The sequence below is a fragment of the Poecilia reticulata genome, chromosome 18, assembly GCF_904066995.2.
Source record: "Poecilia reticulata chromosome 18, P_reticulata-male-v2, whole genome shotgun sequence".
Lineage (NCBI taxonomy): Eukaryota > Metazoa > Chordata > Actinopteri > Cyprinodontiformes > Poeciliidae > Poecilia > Poecilia reticulata.
Genome location: NC_088847.1, coordinates 28430411 through 28457659, shown reverse-complemented (window position 1 = coordinate 28457659; position 27249 = coordinate 28430411). Strand labels below are relative to the sequence as shown.

Here is a 27249-nt window from a genome sequence, read left to right as displayed (position 1 = left end):
TATGATCAGAGCCATAATATTATGAGAATAAGGTCATAATAATATGAGAAGTTATTTTTGTAATTCTATTATGTTTTATTTTCTTACCTTGGCCCAAATACTCCATCAATAATATGAACCATGGAACATTTTTATCAAGACAAGTCGGCTTTATTTCTGTAACTTAACATGTGAGTAAAAACACTTTACATCAATTTAACAGTCAAATTAAAAATTGCCTTTTGTTTTTGTTAAATTCATTACACAGGCCTACATTTTTAAAGTACCTATTGCCTGAACACCCGTCCTTTAAAAGCGAATAAACCCAAAAAAAAAAAAACAAGAAATAAACTGGATAAAGTTCTTGTGTTTAAAAGTTTAACTTTGAACAATGTGGGCATCGTTCAAAGTTCAGTAATGGTGAAAACTGGTGACTGAAATTGCGATTTTCAGCAAATTAATCTCTATTCAGTTTCATGAACTCAGCAGAGTCGCCTCCTCGGTATGAATTTAGGTAGAAATAAAACTGAACCCCAGCATATAGAGGCTGAGTGAATCTGGTCTGGACTCTGTGGATCAGAGTCATGGTTTCAGAGATGCTGTAGAAACACAGAATACCTGCTCTGTGGTCCAGATACACTCCTAGTCTGGAGGAAACTGGACCTGGTACCTGAGTTTCAACTCCATCGTGCCAGAAAGTATAACCCGTTTTCTGACATGATATCGACCAGGAGTTCTCATTGAACCCGAAGGCGCATTTGTTGGATTTCCCTGCTCTGCTGATGTTCCTGTATGAAACTGCAACATCAACTCCTCTTCCTCTCCTCTTCACCTCCCAGTAGCAACGTCCAGTCAGACTCTCTCTGCTCAGGACCTGGAACCAGTCGGTGAATCTTTCCGGATGATCAGGATAAGACAGCCGATGATTCATTAATGTCACTTTTCTGTTCCCATCAGACAATAACACGTATTTGTTTGCTGAGTTTGGATGAAGTCTGATTCTACATGCATACTTTAAGAATCCAGCTCTGTTCTTTGGTTCTGGCTGTGGCAGGAAGACACCCACTTCAGGGCCTCTCTGTTCATCCAGTAAGCAGAGATAACAGATGAACTTCTGATCAGTACGACAGAAGATCTTCATCACCTCATTGTGACGAGAGCAGATGTTCTCCTGGAGCTTCTTCCTGGGATTCGCCAGAATGTGTTTCTGCAACGGTGTAGCAACATAATGAGGCTGGAGGTGATTCTTACAGTAGGAAGCTGGGCAGGTTAAACAGGACTTCACAGCTTTCATCTTCCTCCCAGTACAGACATCACAGGCCACGTCTTCAGGTCCAGCATAGCAGTGATCAGCTTGGAGTCCAGTCTTCTTCAGATCCTCCACCAACTCTGCCAACATGATGCTTTTCTTCAGGACAGGCCTCGGTCTGAATGTTTTCCTGCACTGAGGGCAGCTGTGGATCCTCCTCTGCTCTTCTCCATCCCAGAAGTATTGAATGCAGTCCATGCAGTAGCTGTGTCCACAGGGAATAGTCACCGGATGCCTCAGTAGATCCAAACAGATGGAACAGGAGTATTTCCTTCGGTCAAGGTGAAATCCCTTGTAAGACATTGCACCGCTTAGTCAGAACAGCCCTGTAAGTTTCATTTCCTCTCAACAGAAACTCCTTTGCATGCTCATGTAGATGATAGTTCACGCCCAGAATGCTGTGACGCTGTTAGGGAGGAAATATGTGGAGCCAGCTTCTAACACCGTAAACAGGAATGATTCACATTTAGTTTTTATTGTTTATTTACCAACTTTAAGAAGGTTTTCAGAAAGTAGTTTGGAGCACGCACTTACACACTTAAGCAATAAATCAATTGCATTTGCATGTTTTATCGTTTTCTCTTTCTACCAAAAACTGGATGATGAAAGTCTTCAGTCTGCTGATTTGGTCTGAACTAATTACATTTTTGAAGAATAATTTAGTTTTTAGAAACTTCAGAATTCACTTTATTTGTTGTTTGAGCTGTTTTGTTTATTTTTGGATATTTAAAATGTCTTCCAGCTCTAGTGTTAAATATTCATTAGTGTGTTCTTGCATTATTATTATGCCATTAGCATTATATTACTTAAAACTGGTCTCAAAACAACAATATTATAGTTGATTGCAATAATTTCTGGGACAATTTACCATCCAGCAAACTTTGTTACAGTCACGGATTTGAACAGATAACAGGAAGAAAACTCGACCACAGTTTAAAGGAATAATAAAATAATCAAATGTTCCTGAATGCTTGTGGTGACATTTCTGATTACCTCAGTTTGGCCACTAGAGGGAGCCGGAGCCGCTGGAGAACGCAGGCAGCAGGTTCAGCAGGTTTGGTCTGTCGGTTCTGGTTTCTGTGGTAACTGGGTCTGTCACAACCAGTCAGCGTTGCTCCTTATTGAATCGCAGTGATGTGCGAGTCAAATCAAATCAGGAAATCCAGCTGGGAGAAAACAGATAAACACAAAACCTGACATGACGTTTGATCTACAAAGAACTCATTAGCATGTAGCATTTACGTCACAGAGAGCTGTGTGAAAATAAAGACCTGTTCTGGTAGAAAAGTGGATGAGGTGTCTTTTTTATTTATTTATTTATTTATTTATTTTTGGCCGTTTCGAAATTTATTTATTTTTGCATAACTGCAATGTAAAACATTTTTTTCGTATCATATGAGTCACATGATCTACAACCGGAAGTTGACACTAGCGCAAACTACGAAGAAGAAGACAGGAAGTAATTAGAGGAATTTATATATATATATATATATATAAAAACGTAGTCTGTGATTTTAATTGCATTTCTTATTTATTTAATGGAAACACAGTAATTGGGAAATTGTGTTTTGTTTTTGTTTTTTTTACATTCGCTAAATATTGACCAACATTTCTTCACATTTGTATTTTAAACGCACTAAGAACTAGTGGTTAGTTCTTAAAAAACAGATGAACAACAGAACTGACCAACTCTAAGCTAAAAGAAAACCAAAATAGGTTTAATTATTTTTCTTTTTCTTGCTTTAGATTCCGACTCACAGCAGATCGGGTTGGTTGGTTGCATTATATCACTGCGGCTCCCCACATAATCAGTTTGTGCGTTTATCCTGTTAATGTAATTGCTGTGAAGCGCGCAGCAACATCAGGGCCAGTTTCATCTCACTGAAAGCACAACTCTGCCTGTTTTACGACCACAATACAGCGGCATGATGATATCCAGCAGAAAGCTCTGGAGAGATTCACACAGCTGGATGCGCTTCCTTACAGAGAGCAGGTGTTTGTGTTATTTGATCATATATCATATATATATATATATATAGACCAGCCTACGTTGTTTTCTTTGTGACCGATGGGGGAGTGTGGAGATGGAGGAGATGAAACGGGCCGACAGAAACGCAGCGCAGTGCTACGAGCTCAACATACATAATCAATCAGGCCCCTGTGTGAACTGGAAAGATGAAATATGGGTTACACACAGCGTAGTGGGGCAGGCCGGTGTGTGTAGGATGAAAAGAGGAGAAGAGAGAAGCTCTGAGCCTGAGCAGCACACACTAAAACACATAAAGCAATGATTAAAAAAAAAAAGATGTGGTTTTTCTTTCATTTATTTATGATCGTTTCCGTTTTAAACTGGATTTCATACACAATGTAAAATAATGACTTAAGAATCCAAATATAAGCTTGTGTTTAAAAATACAACAGGAATGTTTACAGATTGAGGTTTTAATACAAGTTTTTCAAAAAAGTGTAAAATGTAAAGGCTCTGACTGCTTTTAAAAGTAAAATAAACAAAGTTTCATTACAAAAACAAAAAAACAACATTTGCAACTGACTTTTATTTAGATTGAGGCAAAGTGCTTGTAAGAGCCAAGCTAACAGCTACTCAAAAACACAATAACAGCTGGTTAGTGTAAGTTAGCATGTAGTCTAAGTCAAATGTGACCCAGAGTCAAAGTTATTGCTAGTAATGCTAACAGAGAGGCAGTTTAAAGCTACAGCATGTAAGAATCATGTTAACAGCTCGTCAGCTCAGGGTCATTTCAGGCTCTAACTGTGGGAAACTAACGAGAGAAGCTAATTGCTACTCAAAGTAAGACTAACAGTAATCTAATAGCTCATGAGGCTCAAGCTAGCAGCTTAAGGCTCACACTGACAGTTACTCAGACCCAAGCTAACAGCTGTTTAGCATCAATTAGCAGGTAGTCTTAGCTTACAGTGAGTCAGAATTGGTCTAATAGCTCATATGGTAAAAAGTAACAGCTTGTCAATGTCAAGCCATCAGCTATTTCCTGCCATTAGCTTAGAATCTGAGTCAGAATAATAACTAGCTAAGGTCAAGCTAACAGAGACTCTGAATGCTAACTCAGATTCAGACTAACCACTGACGTACAAGAGAAATAATTATGTAGATAGTCATTTTGTAGTAAGGCATGTTTTCATCAGAAGGAAATGTACTGGGTCACTCTGAACTGGAAAATCAGGAACAAATTCAAATTTGGAGAGATGAGGAAATAACTCTTGATATACTCACGTTGGCAGGTTTGAAGCCTCCCAGCTGAGGACAATTCCAGGAAACTCTCATAGCATTTCAGCAAAGTCAAAATATCTGCTTCAATCAAAAAATGAACTAGACCTGGACAAATATGTGGACAGGTTGGAGGTTGTGAGAACTGCGTGAACATGAAACTTGTGTAAAATGTAGGTTTGCTAAGAAACCTCCAACTCTACTCCAAATAAAGTGGACAGAAACAGTGCAGTGTGATGATTTGTTTTTGGTATTGACCATTTTTTAACTCCCCAAAGAATTGGTGCCCAACGTGGGGCTTGGCCTTAACCCCTAAAGACGGAGCTGAGGCTTCTTCTCCGTACGCCTGGAAGTGATGGAAGAAAGCATCGTTCCTGGTAACTATTGATTGTTAACATTACATCAGGAACATTTTAACACACATTCTTTTGTAATGAGTTGATTTCCAGCCAGCTGTGATAATCATGGTGTAGCAGTTTCTTTGTTTTAGTATCTTGTAGAAAAATAGATGGACAACAACAAATGCATACAGCAAAAACAGAGTAGCTTTATTAATGTATTTTAGTTACAAAGTAAAATGACATCGATTTTAGGTACAAGAATCAAAACGTACATTTGGTTGAGCAAAATTTGTAAAGGTAAACATTTAATGTGTATAAGCTACTGCAGTATCTGTAGCCAAGCTTCCCCATCCATAAAAAGACTAAACCTAAACAAGAAATAAGTAACTTTTAAAGGAGGCTCCCAAGAAATATGACAGTTGAACATTTAATAATAATGATGACATAGTAAAAGACAGCAACAAATACATGTGAAAATTACAGAATTAAATCAACTATTCCCATTACAGTTTGATGAACTCAGCTGTGTCTCCTCCTGAATAGTACAAATAGTAGTAAAAAAACCCAACCCCAGCATGTAGCGGCTGAGTGAATGAGGTCTGGACTCGGTGGATCAGAGTCATGGTTTCAGAGACGCTGTAGAAAGACAGAATACCTGCTCTGTGGTCCAGATACACTCCGACTCTGGAGGAAACTGGACCTGGTATTTTGGTTTCGACTTTGTTATTCCTGAATGTGTAACTGCTGCTGTCACAACGTAAAGCCCAGGAGTTGTCATTGAAGCCAAAGGCACATTTGTGCCACTTACCTACCCTAGTGATTGTTGGGTATGAAACTGCCACTTCAATACCTCTGCCTCCCCACTGAACCTCCCAGTAACAACGGCCAGTCAGACTCTCTTTACTTAATACCTGATAACATTTACTGAATTGGTATGGGTGGTCAATATATGACTGTTTTTGTTTAGTCAAAGTTGCTCTTCCGTCATCATCAGACAGTAACAGGTAACTGTGTGCTGTGTTTGGGTCCAGATTGATGTGTTGGACATATTTCAGGAAGTCGGCTCTGGTCTGTGGTTCTGGTCTTAACACCAAGACATCAACCTCAGTGACTGCCACTGAGATGTTTCTCCATATGTCTCTCAGGACGTCCTGTAGTTTGTCTCTGAGCTCTGACACAGCTGCTGTCACGTCCTCAAAGTGTCTCAGAGGACGGATGTTGATGCTGGATGAGTGTGTCGACTCACTGAGTGCTGGAAGTGAGGGGTAGTTGAGGAGAAACTGGGTGTGATCCTCTGTGTGTGAGAGCTGCTCCAGCTCAACGTCTTTCCTCTTCAGCTCACTGATCTCCTGCTCCAGCTTCTCCTGAACATCTTTGACTCGACTCACTTCAGTTTCCTGCTGGGATCTGATCTGCTGCTTCACATCAGAGCTTCTTTTCCGGAGGAGACGGATCAGCTCAGTGAAGATCTCCTCACTGTCCTCCACTGCTTTATCAGCAGAGACATTGATGGCCTCCACCTCCTGTTGAAGCAGCTTCACATCTTTCTCTTGGTCCTGGATTCTCTTATGGATTTGTTGTCGACTCTCCTGGAGCTTCTTCTGCTTCTCATCTCTTTCTGCTTCCATAGAGGCTGTTTCATGGCCTTTATGTTCCTCCATAGTGCAGAGATAACAGATACACTGCTGATCAGTACGACAGAAGATCTTCATCACCTCATCATGACGAGAGCAGATGTTCTCCTGGAGGTTCTTGGAGGGATTCACCAGCTTGTGTTTCTTCAATGGTGGAGCGTCATAGTGAGGTTGGAGGTGATCCCTACAGTAGGAAGCTGGGCAAACCAGACAGGTCTTGACAGCTTTCCTTTTCCTCCCAGGGCAGACATCACATGCCACATCTTCAGGTCCAGCAAGACAGCGATTATCAGGAGCAGCTTTGAGTCCAACATTTTTAAACTTTTCTACTGAAGCTTCTAACTTTGTGTTCTTCTCCAGATCAGGCCTCAGTATGAAGATATTCCTGCACTGAGGGCAGCTGTAGCTTTTCCTCTGATCTCCATCCCAGTGGTATTTGATACAGTTCTTACAGTAGCTGTGTCCACAGGGAAAAGTCACCGGATCCTTAAGTGAATCATAACAGATGAGACAAAAGTAATCGATTTTTCCCAGCTGAACTCTTTTCTGCGTCATTTCTGCTCTTAGTAAGAATGTCTCTCAGCTTCACTTCCTCATTTAGTTGGACCCTTTCAGTGCATATAAACTAAGGCACAGCAGTGGATGTTGGCCACGCCTTTAACTGAGCAAGCTCCGAGCGGTAGGGTGGGGACTTGACAGGTGGCGCTTTCTGTGTTTCATAATAAGATGGTGGAGCTTTCAAACCTGGAAAAATAGACAACTGAAAAACATTAATGTTAGTGGCATTTCAGAAAGTGGCTTCTGTATAACCCCATGGATAGCCTGGAAAAAGTATTCACTCCAACTGCAGCCAGATTCGCGTGAGCTTGTTTTTCTCTCTGCCACACCTTAGTGAGTGCTCAGCGACACTAGGAAGAACCACATAAAAATAAGGACAGAACTCTCCCCTGGGTTCAAGGTTCAATCTTTATCAATATTCTAACTAAAGAGTTATAATACTACAAGATAGTGTCTTTTGTCTGGTGTGAACAGACACTGAGCACTGGTGGACATTCGTTGTGTCCACCATGGTTATGTCCTTTTCTCTTATTTTTTCAATCACAACTGAAAACATCAGCAGTCCAAAAAGCATTAACCAGACCAGTTCCTGTTCTTGATAGGAACTATATTTCCACATGGCAAATAATTTACTAGCTGGTTTTGTAGAGTAGCAGAAAAACAAACAAAATGCACAGTGCTAATTTTGTGCAATTTGAATCATGAATTTAAAAAGAATGCTCTTAAAATAATGTGTGAAGTTTATACTGTTTCACCTCAGGCAAACCAGACCAGGCCCAGTTGGTGACCTGCCACCCCTTAGTTTAATGTTTGTAATATGAATAAAAACACATATATTGACACAATTATTTTATTACAACATTCTAATTTCAAACACAGCAGTATGTACATACTGAAGTATCTGTTCTCCATCTCCGATGTCCATCATGCTTAGGTTGCGTCACGGCAGCTGTTCAGTAGGATTCCCTAATGTGCTTAAATAAAGAAAATAAACAGTATCAATTTCCTTTGTCAAAAATCCTATTTCAACCTGAGCAATGTTTAACATCTGGACTCAATCTAGCCAACAGCCAAAGGCCAACGGCTCGAGGCTAACAGCTAACTTTTGCTAAATAACCAGTGATAAATCGTATTGATACGTATTCATAGTAACAGTTTAAAAGGACATTTTAAAAAAACTATAGACAAACATCATCAGCCAAACAATGTCAGTGAAAACATTTAATTAGTAGAAAAATTATTAACAGTAATAATAAACTAAACTAAAAATCGTGCCATGTGAATTAGGGTCGGCTAAAATTTTCAAGGGCACAATAACGGACATTGTAAAATATTTCCAACGGTTGTTGAATAAATAAGACTTACAGGCGGTAGGGAAAACGCAGCTATGTGTGGTAGAAAACGAATTATTTATTTGGCCAATAAAAAACATAGAAAGATATGAAAAACTTGCGGATTGAGTTCAGTTCCACGTTCCACCAGACGCTCAACGAGCTATCGGCTCTTGAGTCTGTTACTATGGAGACGGAGCAATTTGTCACGTACGCCACCAGGAGCATTCAATTTCCATTATCAAGGATATAAAGGATATATGGATGGTTATTTCCATGGAAAATATTACATTCTTATATTTAGACATTAGAATTGAATTATTAAGGACTAAAACAACAGAAAACATGTTTACACATAAACACACACGCGCGCGCGCACACACACATATGTACTGAAGTTATTGCTAGTAATGCTAACAGCTAGGCAGTTTAAAGCTACCAGCATGTAAGAATCATGTTAACAGTTCACGATAATTTTAGGCTCTAATTGTGCAAAACTAATGAGTCTGCTACTCAAAGTAAGACTAACATGTAAGGCTCACACTGACAGTTACTCAGAACCACACTAGCAGATGTTTAGCATCAGTTAGCAGGTAGTCTTAGCTTACAGTGAGTCAGAATTGGTCTAATAGCTCATATGGTAAAAAGTAAGAGCTTGTCAACATCAAGCTATCAGCTATTTCCTGCCATTAGCTTAGAATCTGAGTCAGAATAATAACTAGCTAAGGTCAAGCTAACAGAGACTCTGAATGCTAACTCAGATTCAGACTAACCACTGACGTACAAGAGGAATAATTATGTAGATAGTCATTTTGCATTAAGGCATGTTTTCATCAGAAGGAAATGTACTGCGTCACTCTGAACTGGAGAGTCAGGAACAAATTCAAATTTGGAGAGATGAGGAGATAACTCTTGATATACTCACGTAGGCAGGTTTGAAGCCTCCCAGCTGAGGACAGTTTCAGGAAACTCTCATAGCATTTCAGCAAATCACAAGTCAAAAGATCTGCTTCAATCAAAAAATGAACTAGACCTGGACAAATATATGGACAGGTTGGAGGCTGTGAGAACTGTGTGAATATGAAACATGTGTAAAATGTAGGTTTGCTAAGAAACCTCCAAGGGTGCGTTCACACTGCAGCCTGAATTGATTCAATTCAGATTTTTTGGCAATTCCGATTTTTTTGCTGGGGCCGTTCACACTGCCAGTAAATGCAACCTGTATGTGTTCTGCAGTCTGAACGGGCAAGCGACCTGATAGAGTCCCACATGCGCACTAGAGGGCGCAATAGCGTGAGCGTTCTCGGTGTTCTGCCAACCCCCATAAAAAGAAGAAATGCTCAGTGTTTGCGGAAGTAAACATGGAGGCTAACGGTGGAGCTTAGCTTACACATTTGAAGTTGTTATCCGGCCGGAGCAACATTTAATCATCATATAGTCCGTCATGGTTGTTGTTTTTCTTTCCACTTGCGCGCATCAGGACGCAGAAGAGTGAGATTTGTTGAGAATCAGTGACGTTCTGTTCTAATGAATGCGACCTGACCGTTAGGTCGCATTTGAATCGGATACGTATCGGATATAAGTCACATTCAGAAAAGAATCCTGTGCTGTTCACACTGCCATGAAAAGATCAGAAACAGGTCGCATTACGTCAAAAAAATTGGAATTGGGTCACTTCAGGCTGCAGTGTAAACGCACCCCAACTCTACTCCAAATAAAGTGGACAGAAACAGTGCAGTGTGATGATTTGTTTTTGGTATTGGCCATTTTTTCACTCCCCAAAGAATTGGTGCCCAACGTGGGGCTTGGCCTTAACCCCTAAAAACGGAGCTGTGGCTTCTTCTCCGTACGCCTGGAAGTGATGAAAGAAAGCATCGTTCCTGGTAACTATTGATTGTTAACATTACATCAGGCTCCATAGAGAAACTAATGCAGAAACATTTTAACACACATTCTTTTGTAAAGAGTTGATTTCCAGCCATCCATCCATCCATTTTCTTCCGCTTATCCGGGGTCGGGTCGCGGGGGCAGCAGCTTCAGAAGGGAGGCCCAGACTTCCCTCTCCCCAGCCACTTCTTCCAGCTCCACCAGGGGAACCCCAAGGCGTTCCCAGGCCAGCCGAGAGACATAGTCCCTTCAGCGTGTCCTGGGTCTTCCCCGAGGCCTCCTCCCGGTGGGACGTGCCCGGAACACCTCACCAGGGAGGCGTCCAGGAGGCATCCTGACCAGATGCCCGAGCCTCAACTGGCTCCTCTCGACGTGGAGGAGCAGCGGCTCTACTCTGAATCCCTCCAGGATGACCGAGCTTCTCACCCTATCTCTAAGGGAGAGCCCAACCACCCTGCGGAGGAAACTTGTTCCGGCCGCTTCTATCCGTGATCTCGTTCTTTCGGTCATGACCCAAAGCTCATGACCATAGATGAGGGTGGGAACATAGATCGACCGGTAAATTGAGAGCTTTGCTTTTTGACTCAGCTCTCTCTTCACCACAACGGACCGGTACAGCGCCCACTTTACGGCAGACGCTGCTCCAATCCGCCTATCGATCTCCCGCTCCCTTCTTCCCTCATTCGTGAACAAGATCCCCAGATACTTAAACTCCTCCACTTGACCCGGAGAAGGCACTCTACCCTTTTCTGGCTCAAGACCATGGCCTCGGATTTGGAGGCACTGAGCCTCATCCCGGCCGCTTCACACTCGGCTGCGAACCGCTCCAGAGAGAGCTGCAGATCACGATCCGATGAAGCCAACAGGACCACATCATCCGCAAAAAGCAGAGATGCGATCCTAAGGCCACAAAAACTGATCACCCCACACCTCGGCTGCGCCTAGAAATTCTGTCCATGAAAGTAATGAACAGAATTGGTGACAAAGGGCAGCCTTGGCAGAGTCCCACTCTCACCGGAAACGAGCCCGACTTAGTGCCGGCAATGCGGACCAGACTCTGACACCGGTCATACAGGGATCTGACAGCCCGTATGAAAGGGCTCCATACTCCCGGAGAAACCCCCACAAGGCCCCCCGAGGGACACGGTCGAATGCCTTCTCCAAGTCCACAAAACACATGTAGACTGGTTGGGCGAACTCCCATGCACCCTCCAGGACCCTGCTGAGGGTGAAGAGCTGGGTCCAGTGTTCCACGACCAGGACGAAAACCACACTGCTCTTCCTGAATCCGAGGTTCGACTATCCGACGGACCCTCCTCTCCAGGACCCCTGAATAGACCTTACCAGGGAGGCTTAAGAGTGTGACCCCCGTGTAATTGGAGCACACCCTCCGGTCCCCCTTTTTAAACAGGGGGACCACCACCCCAGTCTGCCAATCCAGGGGAACTGTCCCCGATGTCCATGCGATATCGCGTGAGCCAACACAACCCTACAACATCCAGAGCCTTAATGAACTCCAGGCGGATCTCATCCACCCCCGGGGCCCTGCCACCGAGGAGCTTTTTTACCACCTCAGCGACCTCGTCCCCAGAGATTGGAGGGCCCAACCCAGAGTCCCTAGGCTCAGCTTCCTCAACAGAAGGCATGTTGGTGGGATTGAGGAGATCTTCGAAGTATTCCGCCCACCGGCCCATAACATCCCGTGTTGAGGTCAGCAGCGCACCATCCCCACTATAAACAGTGTTGGTGCTGCACTGCTTCCCCCTCCTGAGACGCCGGATGGTGGACCAGAATCGCCTCGAAGCCGTACGGAAGTCAGTCTCCATGGCCTCTCCAAACTCCTCCCACGCCCGAGTTTTTGCCTCAGCGACTACCCGAGCCGCATGCCATTTCGCCCGTCGGTACCCATCAGCTGCTTCTGGAGTCCCACAGGCCAAAAAGGCCCTATAGGACTCCTTCTTCAGCTTGACAGCATCCCTCACCGAAGGTGTCCACCAACGGGTTCAAGGGTTGCCGCCACGACAGGCACCAACAACCTTGCGGCAGCAGCTCCGATAAGCCGCCTCGGCAAATGGAGGCACGGAACATGGTCCATTCAGACTCAATGTCCCCCACCTCCCCCGGAATGTGTTTGAAGTTCTGCCGGAGATGGGAGATAAAGCTCCGTCTCACAGGGGACTCCGCCAGACGTTCCCAGCAGACCCTCACTACACATTTGGGCCTGCCAGGTCTGACCGGCTTTATCCCCCACCACCGGAGCCAACTCACCACCAGGTAGTGGTCAGTAAACAGCTCCGCACCTCTCTTCACCCGAGAGTCCAAGACATACGGTCGCAGATCCGATGAAACGATGACAAAATCGATCATCGAACTGCGGCCTAGGATGTCCTGGTGCCAAGTATACATATGGATACCCTTATGCCTGAACATGGTGTTCGTTATGGACAATCCGTAACGAGCACAGAAGTCCAACAACAGAATACCACTCGAGTTCAGATCAGGTGGCCGTTCCTCCCAACCACGGTAGTCCCCCGGTAGAACAAGGGAGTCCCCAGGAGGGGCACTCTCCAGTACCCCCTCTAATGACTCCAAAAAGGGTGGGTAATCTGAACTGCTGTTCGGCCCGTAAGCACAGACAACAGTCAGAACCTGTCCCCCCACCTGTAGGCGGAGGGAGGCTGCCCTCTCGTTCACCGGGGTAAACCCCAACATACAGGCGCCAAGATGGGGGGCAACAAGTATGCCCACTCCTGCCCAGTGCCTCTCACCGTGGGCAACTCCAGAATGGAAGTACGTCCAGTCCCTCTCAAGGAGACTGGTTCCAGAACCAAAGCCATGCGTCGAGGTGAGGCCGACTATTTCTAGCCGGAACCTCTCAGCCTCACACACTAGCTCCGGTTCCTTCCCCACCAGAGAGGTGACGTTCCATGTCCCAAGAGCCAGCTTCTGCAGCCGAGGATCAGACCGCCAGGGTCCCCTCCCTCGGCTGCCGCCCATCACACAATGCACCCGACCCCTTTGGCCCCTCCGACAGGTGGTGAGCCCATTGGAAGGGGGACCCACGTCTCCTCTTTGGGCTGAGCCCGGCCGGGCTCCGTGGGTAAAAGCCCGGCCACCAGGCGCTCACCATCGTGCCCCACGACAAGCGTAGCCTCTTCGGGCTACGCTTTGTCTGGTTCCTCACCTAGGACCTGTCTGCTGTCAGGGGCTTTATGCCCCTGACAGCTGTGCTGGCATAAAGCCCCAGACAGCATAGCTCCTAGGGTCATTGGGACACTCAAACCCCTCCACCACGATAAGGTGGCAGCCCAAGGAGGAGTAATTTCCAGCCACCTGTGATAATCATGGTGTAGCAGTTTCTTTGTTTTAGTATCTTGTAGAAAAATAGATGGACAACAGCACATACATAATGCAAATACAGGACAGCTTTATTACAGTATTTTAGTTACAAAGTAAAATGACATCGATTTTAGGTACAAGAATCAAAATTTACATTTGGTTGAGCAAAATTTGTAAAGGTAAATATGTCATGTGTATAAGCTACTGCAGTATCTGTAGCCAAGCATCCCCATCTATAAAAAGACTAAACCTAATCAAAACAAGAAATAAGTAAACTTTTAAAGGAGGCTCCCAAGAAATATGATTGACAGTTGAACATTTAATAATGATGACATAGTAAAAGACAGCAAAAAATATATGTGAAAATTACAGAATTAAATCAACTATTCCTATTACAGTTTGATGAACTCAGCTGTGTCTCCTCCTGAATAGTACAAATAGTAGTAAAAGAACCCAACCCCAGCATACAGAGGCTGAGTGAATGAGGTCTGGACTCTGAGAAGGAGAGTCGTTGTTTTAGAGACGCTGTAGAAAGACAGAATACCTGCTCTGTGGTCCAGATACACTCCGACTCTGGAGGAAACTGGACCTGATATTTTGGTTTCGACTTTGTTATTCCTGAATGTGTAACTGCTGCTGTCACAACGTAAAGCCCAGGAGTTGTTATTGAAGCCAAAGGCACATTCATGAGAGTTACCTGCCCTGCTGATCGTTGGGTATGAAACTGCCACTTCAATACCTCTGCCTCCCCACTGCACCTCCCAGTAACAACGGCCAGTCAGACTCTCTTTACTTAATACCTGAATCCAAGAACTGAACCGATCTGGATGGTCCATATATGACTGTTTTTGTTTAGTCAAAGTTGCTCTTCCGTCATCGCCAGACAGTAACAGGTAACTGTGTGCTGTGTTTGGGTCCAGATTGATGTGTTGGACATATTTCAGGAAGTCGGCTCTGGTCTGTGGTTCTGGTCTAAACAGTAGAACATCCACATCATTGACTCTCAGTGAGATGTTTGTCAATGAGTCTCTCAGGACGTCCTGTAGTTTTTCTTTGAGCTCTGTCACAGCTGCTGTCACGTCCTCAAAGTGTCTCAGAGGACGGATGTTGATGCTGGATGAGTGTGTCGACTCACTGAGTGCTGGCAGTGAGGGGTAGTTGAGGAGAAACTGGTTGTGATCCTCTGTGTGTGAGAGCTGCTCCAGCTCAGCGTCTTTCCTCTTCAGATCACTGATCTCCTGCTCCAGCTTCTCCTGAACATCTTTGACTCGACTCACTTCAGTTTCCTGCTGGGATCTGATCTGCTGCTTCACATCAGAGCTTCTTTCCTGGAGGAGACGGATCAGCTCAGTGAAGATCTTCTCACTGTCCTCCACTGCTTTATCAGCAGAGACATTGATGGCCTCCACCTCCTGTTGAAGCAGCTTCACATCTTTCTCTTGGTTCTGGATTCTCTGATGGATTTGTTGTCGACTCTCCTGGAGCTTCTTCTGCTTCTCAGCTCTTTCTGCTGCAGCTGGGACTGTTTCATGGCCTTTATGTTCCTCCATGGTGCAGAGATAACAGATACACTTTTGATCGGTACAACAGAAGATCTTCATCACCTCATGATGACGAGAACAGATGTTCTCCTGGAGGTTCTTGGAGGGATTCACCAGCTTGTGTTTCTGTAAAGGTGGAGCGTCATAGTGAGGTTGGAGGTGATTCTTACAATAAGAAACCAAACAAACCAGACAGGACTTGACAGCTTTCATCTTCCTCCCAGTGCAGACATCACAGGCCACATCTTCAGGTCCAGCATAGCAGTGATCAGCTGCAGCAGCTTGGAGTCCATTCTTCTTTAGATCCTCCAGTAAGGCAGCTAACATCATGTTTTTTTTTAGGACAGGTCTTGGTTTGAACTCTTTCCTGCACTGAGGACAGGTGTAGATTTTCTTCTGATCTTCTGCACCCCAGTGGTCTTTAATACAGTTCATACAGTAACTGTGTCCACAGGGAATCGTCACCGGATCCTTTAGTAAATCCAAACAGATGGAACAAGAGATTTTCTCCATCTGAACTCCTCTCTGCTCTATTTCAGCTCTCAGTAAAAATGCCTCTATGAGCTTCAGCTGTGCTCCTATTGCTTTAAGTTAACGTCATCTAAGGTGGAATGTACCTGTTGGCCAAACCCTTACATTGCCAAGATCTGAGAGGGTGGGGAAATACCTGAGATAGGTGGAGCTGTCAGTGTTTCATAAGAAGAAGGTGGAGTGTGATGCCTGGAAAAATACATGACTGAACATTTCTCAGTGTGGATAAAAACACAGACAGTTCAAAACATCAGCAATTCACTGCAAAAACAAAATCTTATCAAGTAATTTCGGTCTAGTTTCCATTTGAAAAAAGACAAAACTAAGTTACAAATAACTTTTCAGCAAGACATATATTTATTTGTTTGTAGTTAATAATGCCTTCTTAATATTGATGAAAAAGTTCTAGTTGCATTGGCAGATTATTTAAATTATAACACGACATTTTGTTCCCCATAAGTGAAATAATCTGCCAGTGGATTCAATATTAAAGCATAATTCATTTAAAACTATCTTATATGTCTTGCTGAAAAGTTACTCATGAGTTCGTTTTGTATTATTGTAAGTGAGGTAAAACACTAGACCAGAGATATGTGGTAAGATGTTGTGTTTTTGCAGTGAACACCATTAAACATTCACCGTTTTATTCTGTTGTTGGGCAACAGAAAACCAACAATTCACAATAACTTGAATTATTAATTAAAAGGGAAATGAGAATAGTGAGGAGTTTGTTCTTTAAGGTAACAGTTGCTCATTGTGTGAACATCTGAACAAAATATAGATCCTGATATTATTGAAAAGGGCGTGTTGTGAAGAAACCTGCACTACATTGGAAATACTTTAATAGAACTTTGAGTCTTTACTAATAATTTTAATAACAATATTAAAAGGCTGTTATTATTATCATCCTGTCTGTTTCAGTTTTAAACCGGTTTGTTCCAACCTGCAGCTGAAAAACATCTGTGATCCATCCGGACCCAGGAGGTTCTGCTGCTTCCCCACAGAACCACCAGGATCCCCTCAGGTAGCAACGATAACTCACATGGAAACGGGCGAACCCAGAGGACAGAGGACGCTGATCAACAGAGACACCACAAGGACACGTCTCTTAAGAAACAGGCCAATAAATTTTACTATTATTGGCCTTTTCTTCCTCCTTCCATTCAGTTTTTTAAGGTTTTTCAATTACCTTTCTGGTTTTGCATTTAATTACCTTCCATTTCTTGTCCCTATTTCCTGTTTTCATCATTTTATTTATGTTTTCATGCTTTTTTTTTTCCCCTCAGTGAATTTTAAAAGGAGTGTTTGCAGAAAACAAAGCTCACATGTTGAATACTAACAAGCCGGGGATTCGGGTTTTGTTTTATTAATGAAGCTCAGAGAAAGATGCTCACACCTCCTACGTGTTTTTTTCTTCTTCTTCTTCTCCTGGTTCTGGTTCTGGACGCCGAGCCCGGTTCTGGTTGCGTAACGCTTTCCGCTCCGCTCTCCCACCAACTCCCACGTAGAGAAACACGAAGCTCTGCTGAGATTCAGACAGGAAGCGAGGAGACGGAGGCTGAAGCTGAACTTCATGCTGCTGTGACGTAAATCAATAAATAAGAATCATTTTTCATTCAAAACCAGAAACAAACGTTTCCATTCAATTTCTACATGGTGAACATGTTTCAACCTGGTGACATTTATTTTAATTAAACTAAATTATAATTCAAAAACACTTCAGTGACTCCAAAGGAAATTACACTTTAGTAACTATAGAAACTAGCTACTTTTCTGAATTAAACTCAAGTTAATACTAAGAAAATCTTTAAATGAAAACAAAAGGTGAACCGTTAGTGATCTGGATCAGCCAGTTTTATTTATTTATCAATATTTCCTGTTACATTTTTATTACTGTGAGCCATATTTGTCAAATAGCTTTTAAACAGATTATTTTTATTTATTCAGGAAAATATAATCATTTTTTATGTATATTTAAATAAAATAAAGCCAGGAGAAAAGTGTTAAAATCTCAAAGACTGATGCTATTCGTGAGACATTAATAGAGATAAATATTTTGACATTAAATGTCATATTTTCATCCACTGTAAACAGAAAATCATCAAAATTAACACAAATAGAGGCTTGAAAACATCAGTTTGTGTTAATCTATACAGAGTTTAATTTAAAGTGAATGTATTTAAAAACAAACTTTAAGCAGATATTAAAGCCAGTTTTTGTATTAAAATGTATTTTTATTGGTTTTATTTAATATTTTGACCTTAAACGTCATATTTTCATGAACTGTAAGCAGAAAAGCATCATATTTATTGAATCTGTATAATAGATCTGAGCTGTTCTGGTTAATTTTACTTCATTAAAAATGTGGCAGAAATACATTTATTAATCTTTATCATAGCAGCTATTAGATTAACAACCATCAGTCCAGATTTTTATAAAACTCGTGTTTATTGATTCATATTCATTCATCCAGGACTTTTTCCACTCAACCAGGACAATATTTCCTCTGTTTTCTTTTATTTATAAAAAGTTCATTATGTACATCCTCTCTTTATTTACACTATTTCACAGAAAACGATCGTCGGAGAGCCTCACACCTGCAGAAGGTCAGCGCTCCTGCCTGAAATACCACTTGTTGCCGGGAAGATGAGTCCAAACTCTGCTTACTGTTGCCTAGCAACAGCGGCTCATCGAAATAATGTCTGCAGCCAGCAGCTGATTTAAATTATTTATCCTCTTTTTTTTAAAATTATTGTTATTCGTTTCAATAGCCGAGGAAAAACGTGAAAGAAGGATTTCGCTTCATAAACCCAAAACAGAAATTAATTAAAAAGATTCTGATTTTCTAGAAGCTGAATTAAAGTGAATTTGCTCCAAACAGGCAGGAACATTAATAAACCTGCGTTTTTAATCATTTATCGTCAAAACGTGACTAAATGTTCAAACAAGGCAGATTTCTGAGATTAAATTTAAATTTGGATTAAATGTGTAATCGAGGGATTAACATGGAGACGCACATAATTATGGTTCAGCTGCGCAAATAAACGAAAAAGATAATAATTACTGGCAGGATGATAGAAAAAATTAAAGCTCCCCGACATCAAACGTAATAGAAGCTAAATTGTTAAATACTGAATAAATCTCTTGCCAGTGTTGAAAAGGAAAAATATGAAAATATGATTTATGAGCAGATAAAAATCAGATAATCTGATCCTCTCTGCTGTTTAATGTTTTAACCTGTCCAGAGTTGAAATGTTCCTAAAGTTACTGAGTTTAAGGAAAAATTAAGAAAAAACAACAAATGATTAATGAGTACTGAAGCTAAATACATCTAGTTATATCCTGTTTTTAAAGTATATTAGGTTAAAAACGGCATATTTAATGTTTTCAACTGAAAAAGTGATATTGTTGCTGCGACGCTTCGGTTTTTCTACCCGTCGTTCAAGTAATAAATGTGTTTTTGGCTGTTAAAAGGAAAGAAAAAGGCACAAGGTGATAAATGCTTTCTGTTGTCATAAACCGCGCTCTTCCTCCTACATCTATATTCGTCACATTTAGAAAGTTTACAAGGCTGAATAAAACAAATCGTCTGCTGCGGGTGTAATAATGTCTTTTCTCTTCATATAAACGATGTTTTTATTGTTCCCTTTTCTAAAGAAAGATGATAAAAAAAAGCACTTAGCCTCCGATCTGAAACATTTACAGACCTTGAGCATATTTCTGCGTCATTTCTTTCACTTCCAAAGAAAAACAGAAGATTTATCCTTGGACAACTGGATTAAATGTTAGATTTAAAAGTAAATGAAACACTTTATGACAGAGGCGTCAAACACATTTTCATTTCGGGCCATATCAAAAACCTGAATGTTCTTAAAGGGCCGCTTGTGCCAGAATATATTGATAGAACTAATTAAATTATTAAAATATCAATAAATAGCTGTTCCTCCAGGATTCTATGATTGTTTTACTGCAACTAAAATTGCATATTTTGTGGTGCCAATTTAGAAATTAGGAAGGAATTAGGAATTTTTATGACATTTTAGCTAATGTATGATATGAAATGTGACTTTTTATTACATACCATATCAATTATGGACTATAACTCAACATCAAGTAAGGCTGCCGTCACTTAAACTCAATGTTTTTGACCAATTTTGAGAAAATTTGCACTAAAAATCAGAAGAAGAAAAAATGCGGAGATTTGTTGATTTTGTGTGAATTTTGCAGATTTGTGAAAAACTGGAAGAACGTATTGATGTAATTTGGAGTCTAAAGGGCCACAGAAAATGCTACGGCGGGCCAGATTTGGCCCCCGGGCCTTGAGTTTGACACATGTGCTTTATGAGGTTAAAAAGAAACTAAAAGCTGAAATGTGTTCACAGCTACAGAAAGCCCAACAACTTCCCTTTATTAGCTGTATATGAATTAGATTTGATGATGGATTTATGTAGCAAAGAAAAAAACAAAACAAAAAAAAAACACGGTTGCCATGACGATTCCCGCCTTTTTTTGCTCCCCAAAAAAGGCGGGAAAGAGGCGGCGCCACAATGTTAGACTCAAACAAATCAAATGTTTTTCAACTGTATCTAAAAGAAGCTTGTAGAGATTTATGGTGGAAATTATTTAACGTGGTTTTTGACGGAAACGTTTAGAGATGAAATAAATCGAGTTCAGGGTGAAACACTGAGGGGATCTGACTGAAATCTGTAAATCCCACAGCAGTGAGAGACGCATCGCGTCAAAGAGGAGGAAAAATCCTGCATTTTGATGCATAATTTGTATTTGTGGAGATGAAAGTGCAGGAAGGAGATCAGTTCAAACCAAGAAGTTCTTGAAAACTTCTCAAATAAAATAAACAGCAGATCAGTAATATATTTGTGATTTTATGAGTTTGACCAAATCTTCTGGTTGTCAGCTAAAATCCTCCCTTTAACTGCTCTTTTCTCCGTTTCCTCCCATCTTAACCTGCAGTGGATCCGTTTCACTTTGCTTCTGTTATTTCAGATGTGAGGCTCTGGTTGTGGTTTCTGGTTGGTTCTCCCTCTTCTCGTGACGTGGAAACGATATTCCAGCTGCGGCCGGAGCAACATGGCGGAAATAACACCGGCTTCAGATCGACACCGACTGAAGCCGAAGGGGGAATCCCTGGCCGCCGCCGTTACGGTTTGGTTAGTTTAGACAGCATCTTCACCTCCTCATTGGTACAGCAGCAAAAAAACAAAACAAAAAACAGCAAAAGGAGCGAAATCCCTCGTTCGTCAAACATTCATATATTACATCCATTATTCTTTTCGATTCATCGTCCAGCAGCAGGTTCTTCTTGTCCGTCCGTTTCTGGTCGTGTTGTAACATTCACAGCTGACTGACTGGCTCAGTCGGACTTTGGTCAACAACAACAACAACAACATCAAAGAGTCTGTTTCCAATCTGATTGGTCGGTTTCGGTCTCATTTCAGGTCCGAGTCGGTCTTGGTGTCGTCCAGGTCAAAGTCCAAAACCAGCAGCTTGGTCTCCTCGGTGCCGTTCCTGCTTCCTGCAGCGCAAACCAGCCGGGTGTCGGTCGCTCTGATTCGCCAAACCACGCCGCCTGAGGAGCAGCGCAGTCAGTCAATCAATCAATCAATCAATCAAGTTTATCTGTGTAGCACGTTTCAGTAACAAGGCAGTTCAAAGTGCTTTACGTCATAAAAACAAACAAAGTCATGAAACAGCCAACAAATCAAATATTGATTAATGTTTAATTGATCACATTTCAAATCAACTCTAACCAGGTGGGTTTTAAGTTGAGATTTAAAGGCTCTCAGTGTTTCAGCTGTTTTACAGTTTTCTGGAAATTTGTTCCAAATCTGTGGTGCATAGAAACTGAATGCTGCTTCTCCTCATCTGGTTCTGGTTCTGGGGATGCAGAGCAGAACCAGAACCAGAAGATCTGAGGGGTCTAGACGGTTGGTACAACAATAACAGATCTTTAAAGTATTGTGGTGCTAAACCGTTCAGTGATTTATAAACTAACATCAGTATTTTAAAGTCTATTCTCTGAGCTACAGGGAGCTTTACAGTGTAGGGACTTTAAAACTGGTGTTATGTCTCTACCTTCCTGGTTTTAGTCAGAACAGCAGCAGCAGCATCTGGATCAGCTGCAGCTGTTTGATTGGTTTATTAGTCAGACCTGTGAAGACGCTGTTGCAGTAATCAATACGGCTAAAGATAAACACATGGATGAGTTTCTCTAGATCGCGCTGAGACATCAGTCCTCTAATCCTGGAGATGTTCTTCAGGTGATAGAAGGCCGACTTTGTGACTGTCTTAATGTGGCTCTGAAGGTTCAGGTCAGAGGTCATCACTACTCCCAGGTTTCGGGCTGATTGCTGGTTTTTAGTTGTAATACCTGACACGCTGACTCTCCATCGCTCCTCTTCAGGAAGGGATAACGCTCGTTGGATCTACAAACGTTGTTCTCAAACATCCAGACGTGTTTGAAACTGACCTGATCCGCGGCTCTGCAGCGCCACCACGTCCCGCAGCCAGGCGCCGGTCCGCAGGTCCCACAGCTTGACGGTCCCGTCATCGGAGCTGGACAGAACCAGACCTCTGCAGAACTGCAGGCACGTGACTGCAGACTGGTGCTTATTGGGACCTTAACGGAGACCAGAACGTCAGTCCTCGGATCACACAGGCGTCTTTGACTCCATCTTTGGTCAAACTGGGTTCTGGCTTTAATGTCCCACCTTGCAGCGTGTGAAGACACTGTCCGGTCCGGACGTCCCACACTCGAACGGTGGAGTCGGCGTTCCCGGACACCAGGATGTTGTCCCGCAGCTCCATGCCGCTCGTCAGCGACTGATGGCCGGTCAGCGTGTGGACACATCCGCCTAAACACACCATCAAAGTTAAGGTCAACCAGAGGTCGTGTCATCCTAGAGCGGTTTTAAATCCACAGAGTGAAGTTTGCTAATGAAGACATTTAACCGTCAAATCCGACACATAACCACTTATAAAATGCAGCAAACTCAAACTTCTGACTCTTTGTCTATTAAATATTATTATTTCTTCAGTATTTGTCACTTTACAACCACAGAATGTAACATATTTTATTGGTATTTATTGTAAAAGGAAGAAAAATGATAGATAGGTTCACATTTTGCTCATTTCTGCTCTAATATTCAGCATTCAGAAAAACCACCCAGCTCTCTTTTTGCCAAAAGTTCATGTTTTTTGGTGTTGAATTTAACTTCCTGTTCAAATACTTGAACATTTTCAAGTATATTTTTTAAACTCATTGTGCCTATGAATTGTATATAAAATGCAACATTTGCAAAACACAAATTCATAAGAAAAAAGAAAAGGAAGAAAAATCCTTGTAGCAGAATTTATATATATTAGTGGCGCCCCCAGACATTGTAGCCCTGGGTTGCTGCCATTGTAGCCCAGTTTAAAATCTGAACCAGGTTGATTTGCAGCGGCTTGCAAAACTTTTCCACATTTTGTCACATTACAAACAAACAGGCAAAAAGTGGTTTAGAACTGAAGTGGAATGAAAATTATATGATTCCAAACATTTTTTACAAATAAAAAACTGAAAGGTGCGGTGTGCTAAAGTATCCAGGCCCCTTTTCTCTTTAAGTATTTAGAGTATTTAGAGCTCCGGCTGGGCTGCACAGTGGCGCAGTTGGTAGAGCTGTAGCCTTGCAGCAAGAAGGTTCTGGGTTCGATTCCCGGCCCCGGTCTTTCTGCATGGAGTTTGCATGTTCTCCCTGTGCATGGTGGGTTTTCTCCAGGTACTCCGGTTTCCTCCCACAGTCCAAAAACATGACTGTCAGGTTAATTGGCCTCTCCAAATTGTCCCTAGGTGTGAGTGTGTGTGTGCATGGTTGTGTGTCCTGTGTGTCTCTGTGTTGCCCTGCGACAGACTGGTGACCTGTCCAGGGTGACCCCGCCTCTCACCCGGAACGTTAGCTGGAGAGGCACCAGCAACCCTCCCAACCCCACTGAGGGACAAGGGTGCAGGAAAATGGATGGATGGAGCTCCGGCTTTTTTACAGAAAAAGTTCTCAGGGTGGGGAAACGTCTGAAGCATGTGCCGCGTCTCTACCTGTCTCCACGTCCCAGACTCTGATCGACGTGTCCAACGAGCCGCTCACCACGAAGACGCCGTCAAACTGCGTCAGGAAGAAACAGATTCAGCTACAACTGCAATGGCACACACTCGCTGATGTGTGTGTGTGTGTGTTTACCTGCAGAGAGTACACTCTGTTGGTGTGACCCTGCAGGGTGTGCAGACACACCTCCGTCTCGGGGTCCCACACCTTCACCATGTAGTCGTATCCGCCCGACACGACCCGGCGCCCGTCGTACTGGACGCAGCGCACCGCCGCCACGTGGCCCGCCAGCACATGTTCGCAGCGGCCCGTCGACACGTCCCACACGCGCAGCGTCGTGTCCCGGGAACCAGACACCACCCTGTGACAGAGGGCATGACGTCACTGCAGCCTGGGCCAATCAGGATGCGGCGCTTACCACTTTAAGGGCTGATAGAAACACTGAATATGCTCCAAGACGATCAGACAACGAATCCCAGTGAAATAACAGGAAACTAAAATGATTTAAAGTCTTTTTAACGCTCAAAATGACCTTTAATTAGGAGAATCTGAATTAAGAGCTGAAACGATTAATCACGATTAATCAATGATTACAATAATCGTCAACTAATTTTGTAATCAAACAGATGAATCAATTAGTTGTCAGAATAATCAATAGAATAATTGATATCTAAAATAATTGCTAGTTGCAGCCCTGTAGTTAAAGGATGCTGAAGATACAAGTTTGGGGTTGTTAAACAATTATAATAAATTACTACCACATTTTAATATATTTCTAATCTATAAAAAATGTTTTAGTGCTTAAATGAAAAAAAAAAAAATCTAGAGAATGCGCCAATTTCTTTCCGATTAATCGATAAATTGAGAGAGAAAAGCAATTAATCAATAGAATAAATCAATTAAATGACTGAATAAATCTATGACTAAAATTATGGAGTGCCATATGTGCCAATTTTTTATTCAACTATTAGATTAATTGTCAGAATAAATCGCTTAATCAATAAAATGAACTAATTAATCAATAAAACATATCGATTAACTGATAGATAGAATAAATATATTAAACAATGGAATAAATTTATTAATAAAATAATGATATGCCAAATGTTCTGATTTTCTCTGTCTATTCAATTATTCATCAGAGTAAATGATTAATCGAATAAATCGATTAATCGACAGAATAAACTAACAACTGACTGCAGCCAGAGTCACTAAATCAGCCCAGAGTTTGACGCCCTGATCTGAATCTGCTCTAAATGTCGTCCTTCTCCTCCCTCCATAATTTACATTTTTCTAATGAATTATTAATGACTTAGTGTTTGTTTGCTCTGCTCGCTCCGCTGGCCTTCAGCGCTTCCATTCATGCATGACCGTGATAAACGATGCTACGACAACAATAAAACACCCTGCATCAGCAGGTTGCCATGGAGACGGGAACCAGCCACACACAGATGCGTGTTGGTGCGTGCGCTTTTCCAGGGTCTTTGTGGTTGCTATGGAGACGACACGTTTACTTCCTCACTACCCCCCAGTGAGTGAGTGAGTGAGTGAGTGAGTGAGTGAGTGCGCTACCTCTCGCCGTGCAGGTGCATGCAGCGCACCGTGGACGTGTGGCCGTACAGGGCGTGGACGCACTCGCCGCTCTCGGCGTCCCAGACCCGCAGCGTCCGGTCGGTGGAGCCGCTGATCACCGTGGCGCCGGCCATCTGACTGCACCACACGCCGCCGCTGTGGCCCGTCAGCGTGCGCAGACACTGAGGCGACGCAGAGAGACGAGTCACGGTTAGCTTTACAGATCCGATCGATCGATCGATCACATCCGGAAGCGACAGATTCACCAACACGTGGCGCCAACAGCTGGATAAACTTTTATAGAGATTATAAAAAAACAGTTTCACCCGTTTTGCTGTTTTTTTTTATAGAAAAACATCAGATTTTATAAAAAAAAATAACACAACTATATATCTATATATAGATCAATTAACATTCCATATTAAGTACATTTTTAGAAATGTTAACACTATAGCTAAGTTAAAGATTAACTTTGATCATGTGGACACAAAATTATAAAGTTTTCTTTACAGATTTAGGAGATTCTGATCTGACAAAGGTAATATATTTAAATTAAATGTGTTTTGTTCAGCCATGTGAAGCAAGGCAAAAGAAAATTAATAAAAATTTAGATATTTGGAGATAAACTTAACTTTAAGAGCATGAATCAAGTCTTGTTTCTGGTCAGAAATGACTTTAAAAGTGGAATTTCACAGATTAAATATCTATAATGATGCTTTTTCTGATATATTTTACTATTAAACACACAAACAATGGATTATAGTTTCACAGCATCAGAGTTATTAATTTGAAAAACAGCTCCAGGCAAGATAGAAATAAACTAACAAAACCGAGAACAGGCTGACAAAAGTAGAATCTTAAACTGACCTTGTTTGTTTGTCAGTTTCCACAAATTAAATGAATAATAAATGTTTTATTTTTGTTCAAACTCTCCTCCCTGTGCCTGAACTTCGCCCTCAAAGTCACATTCTTTACAAACCCGCGTCAATATTTGTTTTTACTTTCACAGCCGCCGTCGAAGGACGCGCAGACAGACAACAATCCGGTTTCACCTCGGCGGTGTTGTGGTGGGGGTTGCCGTGGCAACGCCACAAAAAAAAAAAGGGGGTGGGGGTAACAGGGTTCAGCGAAACTTTTGACCCCTGTGAACTGCAGACGATGACGTTTGTTTAACAAACAGACCTGAAGAACGCACACCCTCATCGGTTATTAAAAACAGCTCATGTTCAATTTTCCATGTTTTAAGAGTTTTTAGAGAAAATGTCCTCACAACGTGAGAGAGTGAAGGTCGGCACCGAGGCAGGTCCGGACAGAACCGGCAGCAGGTGTGTCGCGCTGAAGAATGTTCAACCGAAACCAGGGAACTGTTCGTTTGCTCAACTGAAGGTCACATCCGCCGACCTCTGCAGCGCTAAATATGAGGAACATGATGCATTTAGTGCTTTTCAGGAACACAGATATAAAATATGCGTCACTGCAGGTGCAGCTGCCGTCGTTTCAACAGGTGAACTTTGAGCCGAAACTCTCAGGTTGAACTCTGAACTCTCACCCGTCCCGATAGGAAGAAAGCCCCGTGATAGCGATCTGACTTTATGGGTGTTTTGAAACACATTAGCACATTTTTGGAATAGTTGAGACCCATAAAACGGTCCCACACAGCAAGGCAGCTGGAAAAAGGTTTACGATTATATAAATATATAAAAATATCTAATTAGCATTATTTCAGAACAGAGAAGCAACGATTACTAATTGTTAATAATGACATTTATATTAATCTTATAAATTGTATTTTATTTGTTGCTATTTTTATTTAAAAAGTAAACAATTCTAAAATATTTATTTTAGCCTTCCTGTGGTTCATTATTTATAAATATTACATGAAAC

At 42.1% G+C, this 27249-nt stretch overlaps 4 protein-coding genes across 6 annotated transcripts in view; all 4 read right to left on the bottom strand.

The window, feature by feature from the left end:
• Positions 1-121: 121 nt before the first annotated feature.
• LOC108167203 (tripartite motif-containing protein 14-like) lies at positions 122-4989 on the bottom strand. The gene is made up of 2 exons (XM_081599725.1): positions 4539-4989; positions 122-2454 (listed from the first exon to the last, which is right to left on the bottom strand). The coding sequence occupies exon 2, from the start codon at positions 1589-1591 to the stop codon at positions 437-439; it is 1155 nt and encodes a 384-aa protein (XP_081455851.1). The 5' UTR covers positions 1592-2454; positions 4539-4989; the 3' UTR covers positions 122-436.
• A 70-nt stretch (positions 4990-5059) lies between these two features.
• On the bottom strand, positions 5060-8769 carry LOC145548780 (tripartite motif-containing protein 16-like). Of its 3 annotated transcripts, none has more exons than XM_081599723.1 (3): positions 8431-8769; positions 7959-8039; positions 5060-7251 (listed from the first exon to the last, which is right to left on the bottom strand). In XM_081599723.1, the coding sequence occupies exon 3, from the start codon at positions 7060-7062 to the stop codon at positions 5377-5379; it is 1686 nt and encodes a 561-aa protein (XP_081455849.1). In that variant the 5' UTR covers positions 7063-7251; positions 7959-8039; positions 8431-8769; the 3' UTR covers positions 5060-5376. The 3 variants fall into 3 exon arrangements, with proteins under 3 accessions (XP_081455849.1, XP_081455850.1, XP_081455848.1); XM_081599724.1 differs by having other exon boundaries at positions 8519-8769; XM_081599722.1 differs by having other exon boundaries at positions 5060-8039.
• Positions 8770-13690: 4921 nt separating this feature from the next.
• On the bottom strand, positions 13691-15727 carry LOC145548599 (tripartite motif-containing protein 16-like). The gene has a single exon (XM_081599297.1). The coding sequence runs from the start codon at positions 15674-15676 to the stop codon at positions 14015-14017; it is 1662 nt and encodes a 553-aa protein (XP_081455423.1). The 5' UTR covers positions 15677-15727; the 3' UTR covers positions 13691-14014.
• Positions 15728-18123: 2396 nt separating this feature from the next.
• Positions 18124-27249, bottom strand: part of LOC103480881 (F-box/WD repeat-containing protein 7-like) — a 31381-nt gene continuing 22255 nt past the window's right edge. The window contains exons 8-13 of the mRNA XM_081599296.1: positions 25366-25547; positions 23929-24154; positions 23787-23853; positions 22423-22566; positions 22182-22331; positions 18124-21281 (exon numbers count right to left, since the gene is read on the bottom strand). Of these exons, the coding sequence (XP_081455422.1) occupies positions 21142-21281; positions 22182-22331; positions 22423-22566; positions 23787-23853; positions 23929-24154; positions 25366-25547 (909 nt within the window). The 3' untranslated portion in view covers positions 18124-21141. The remainder of the gene's footprint in view (positions 21282-22181; positions 22332-22422; positions 22567-23786; positions 23854-23928; positions 24155-25365; positions 25548-27249) is intronic.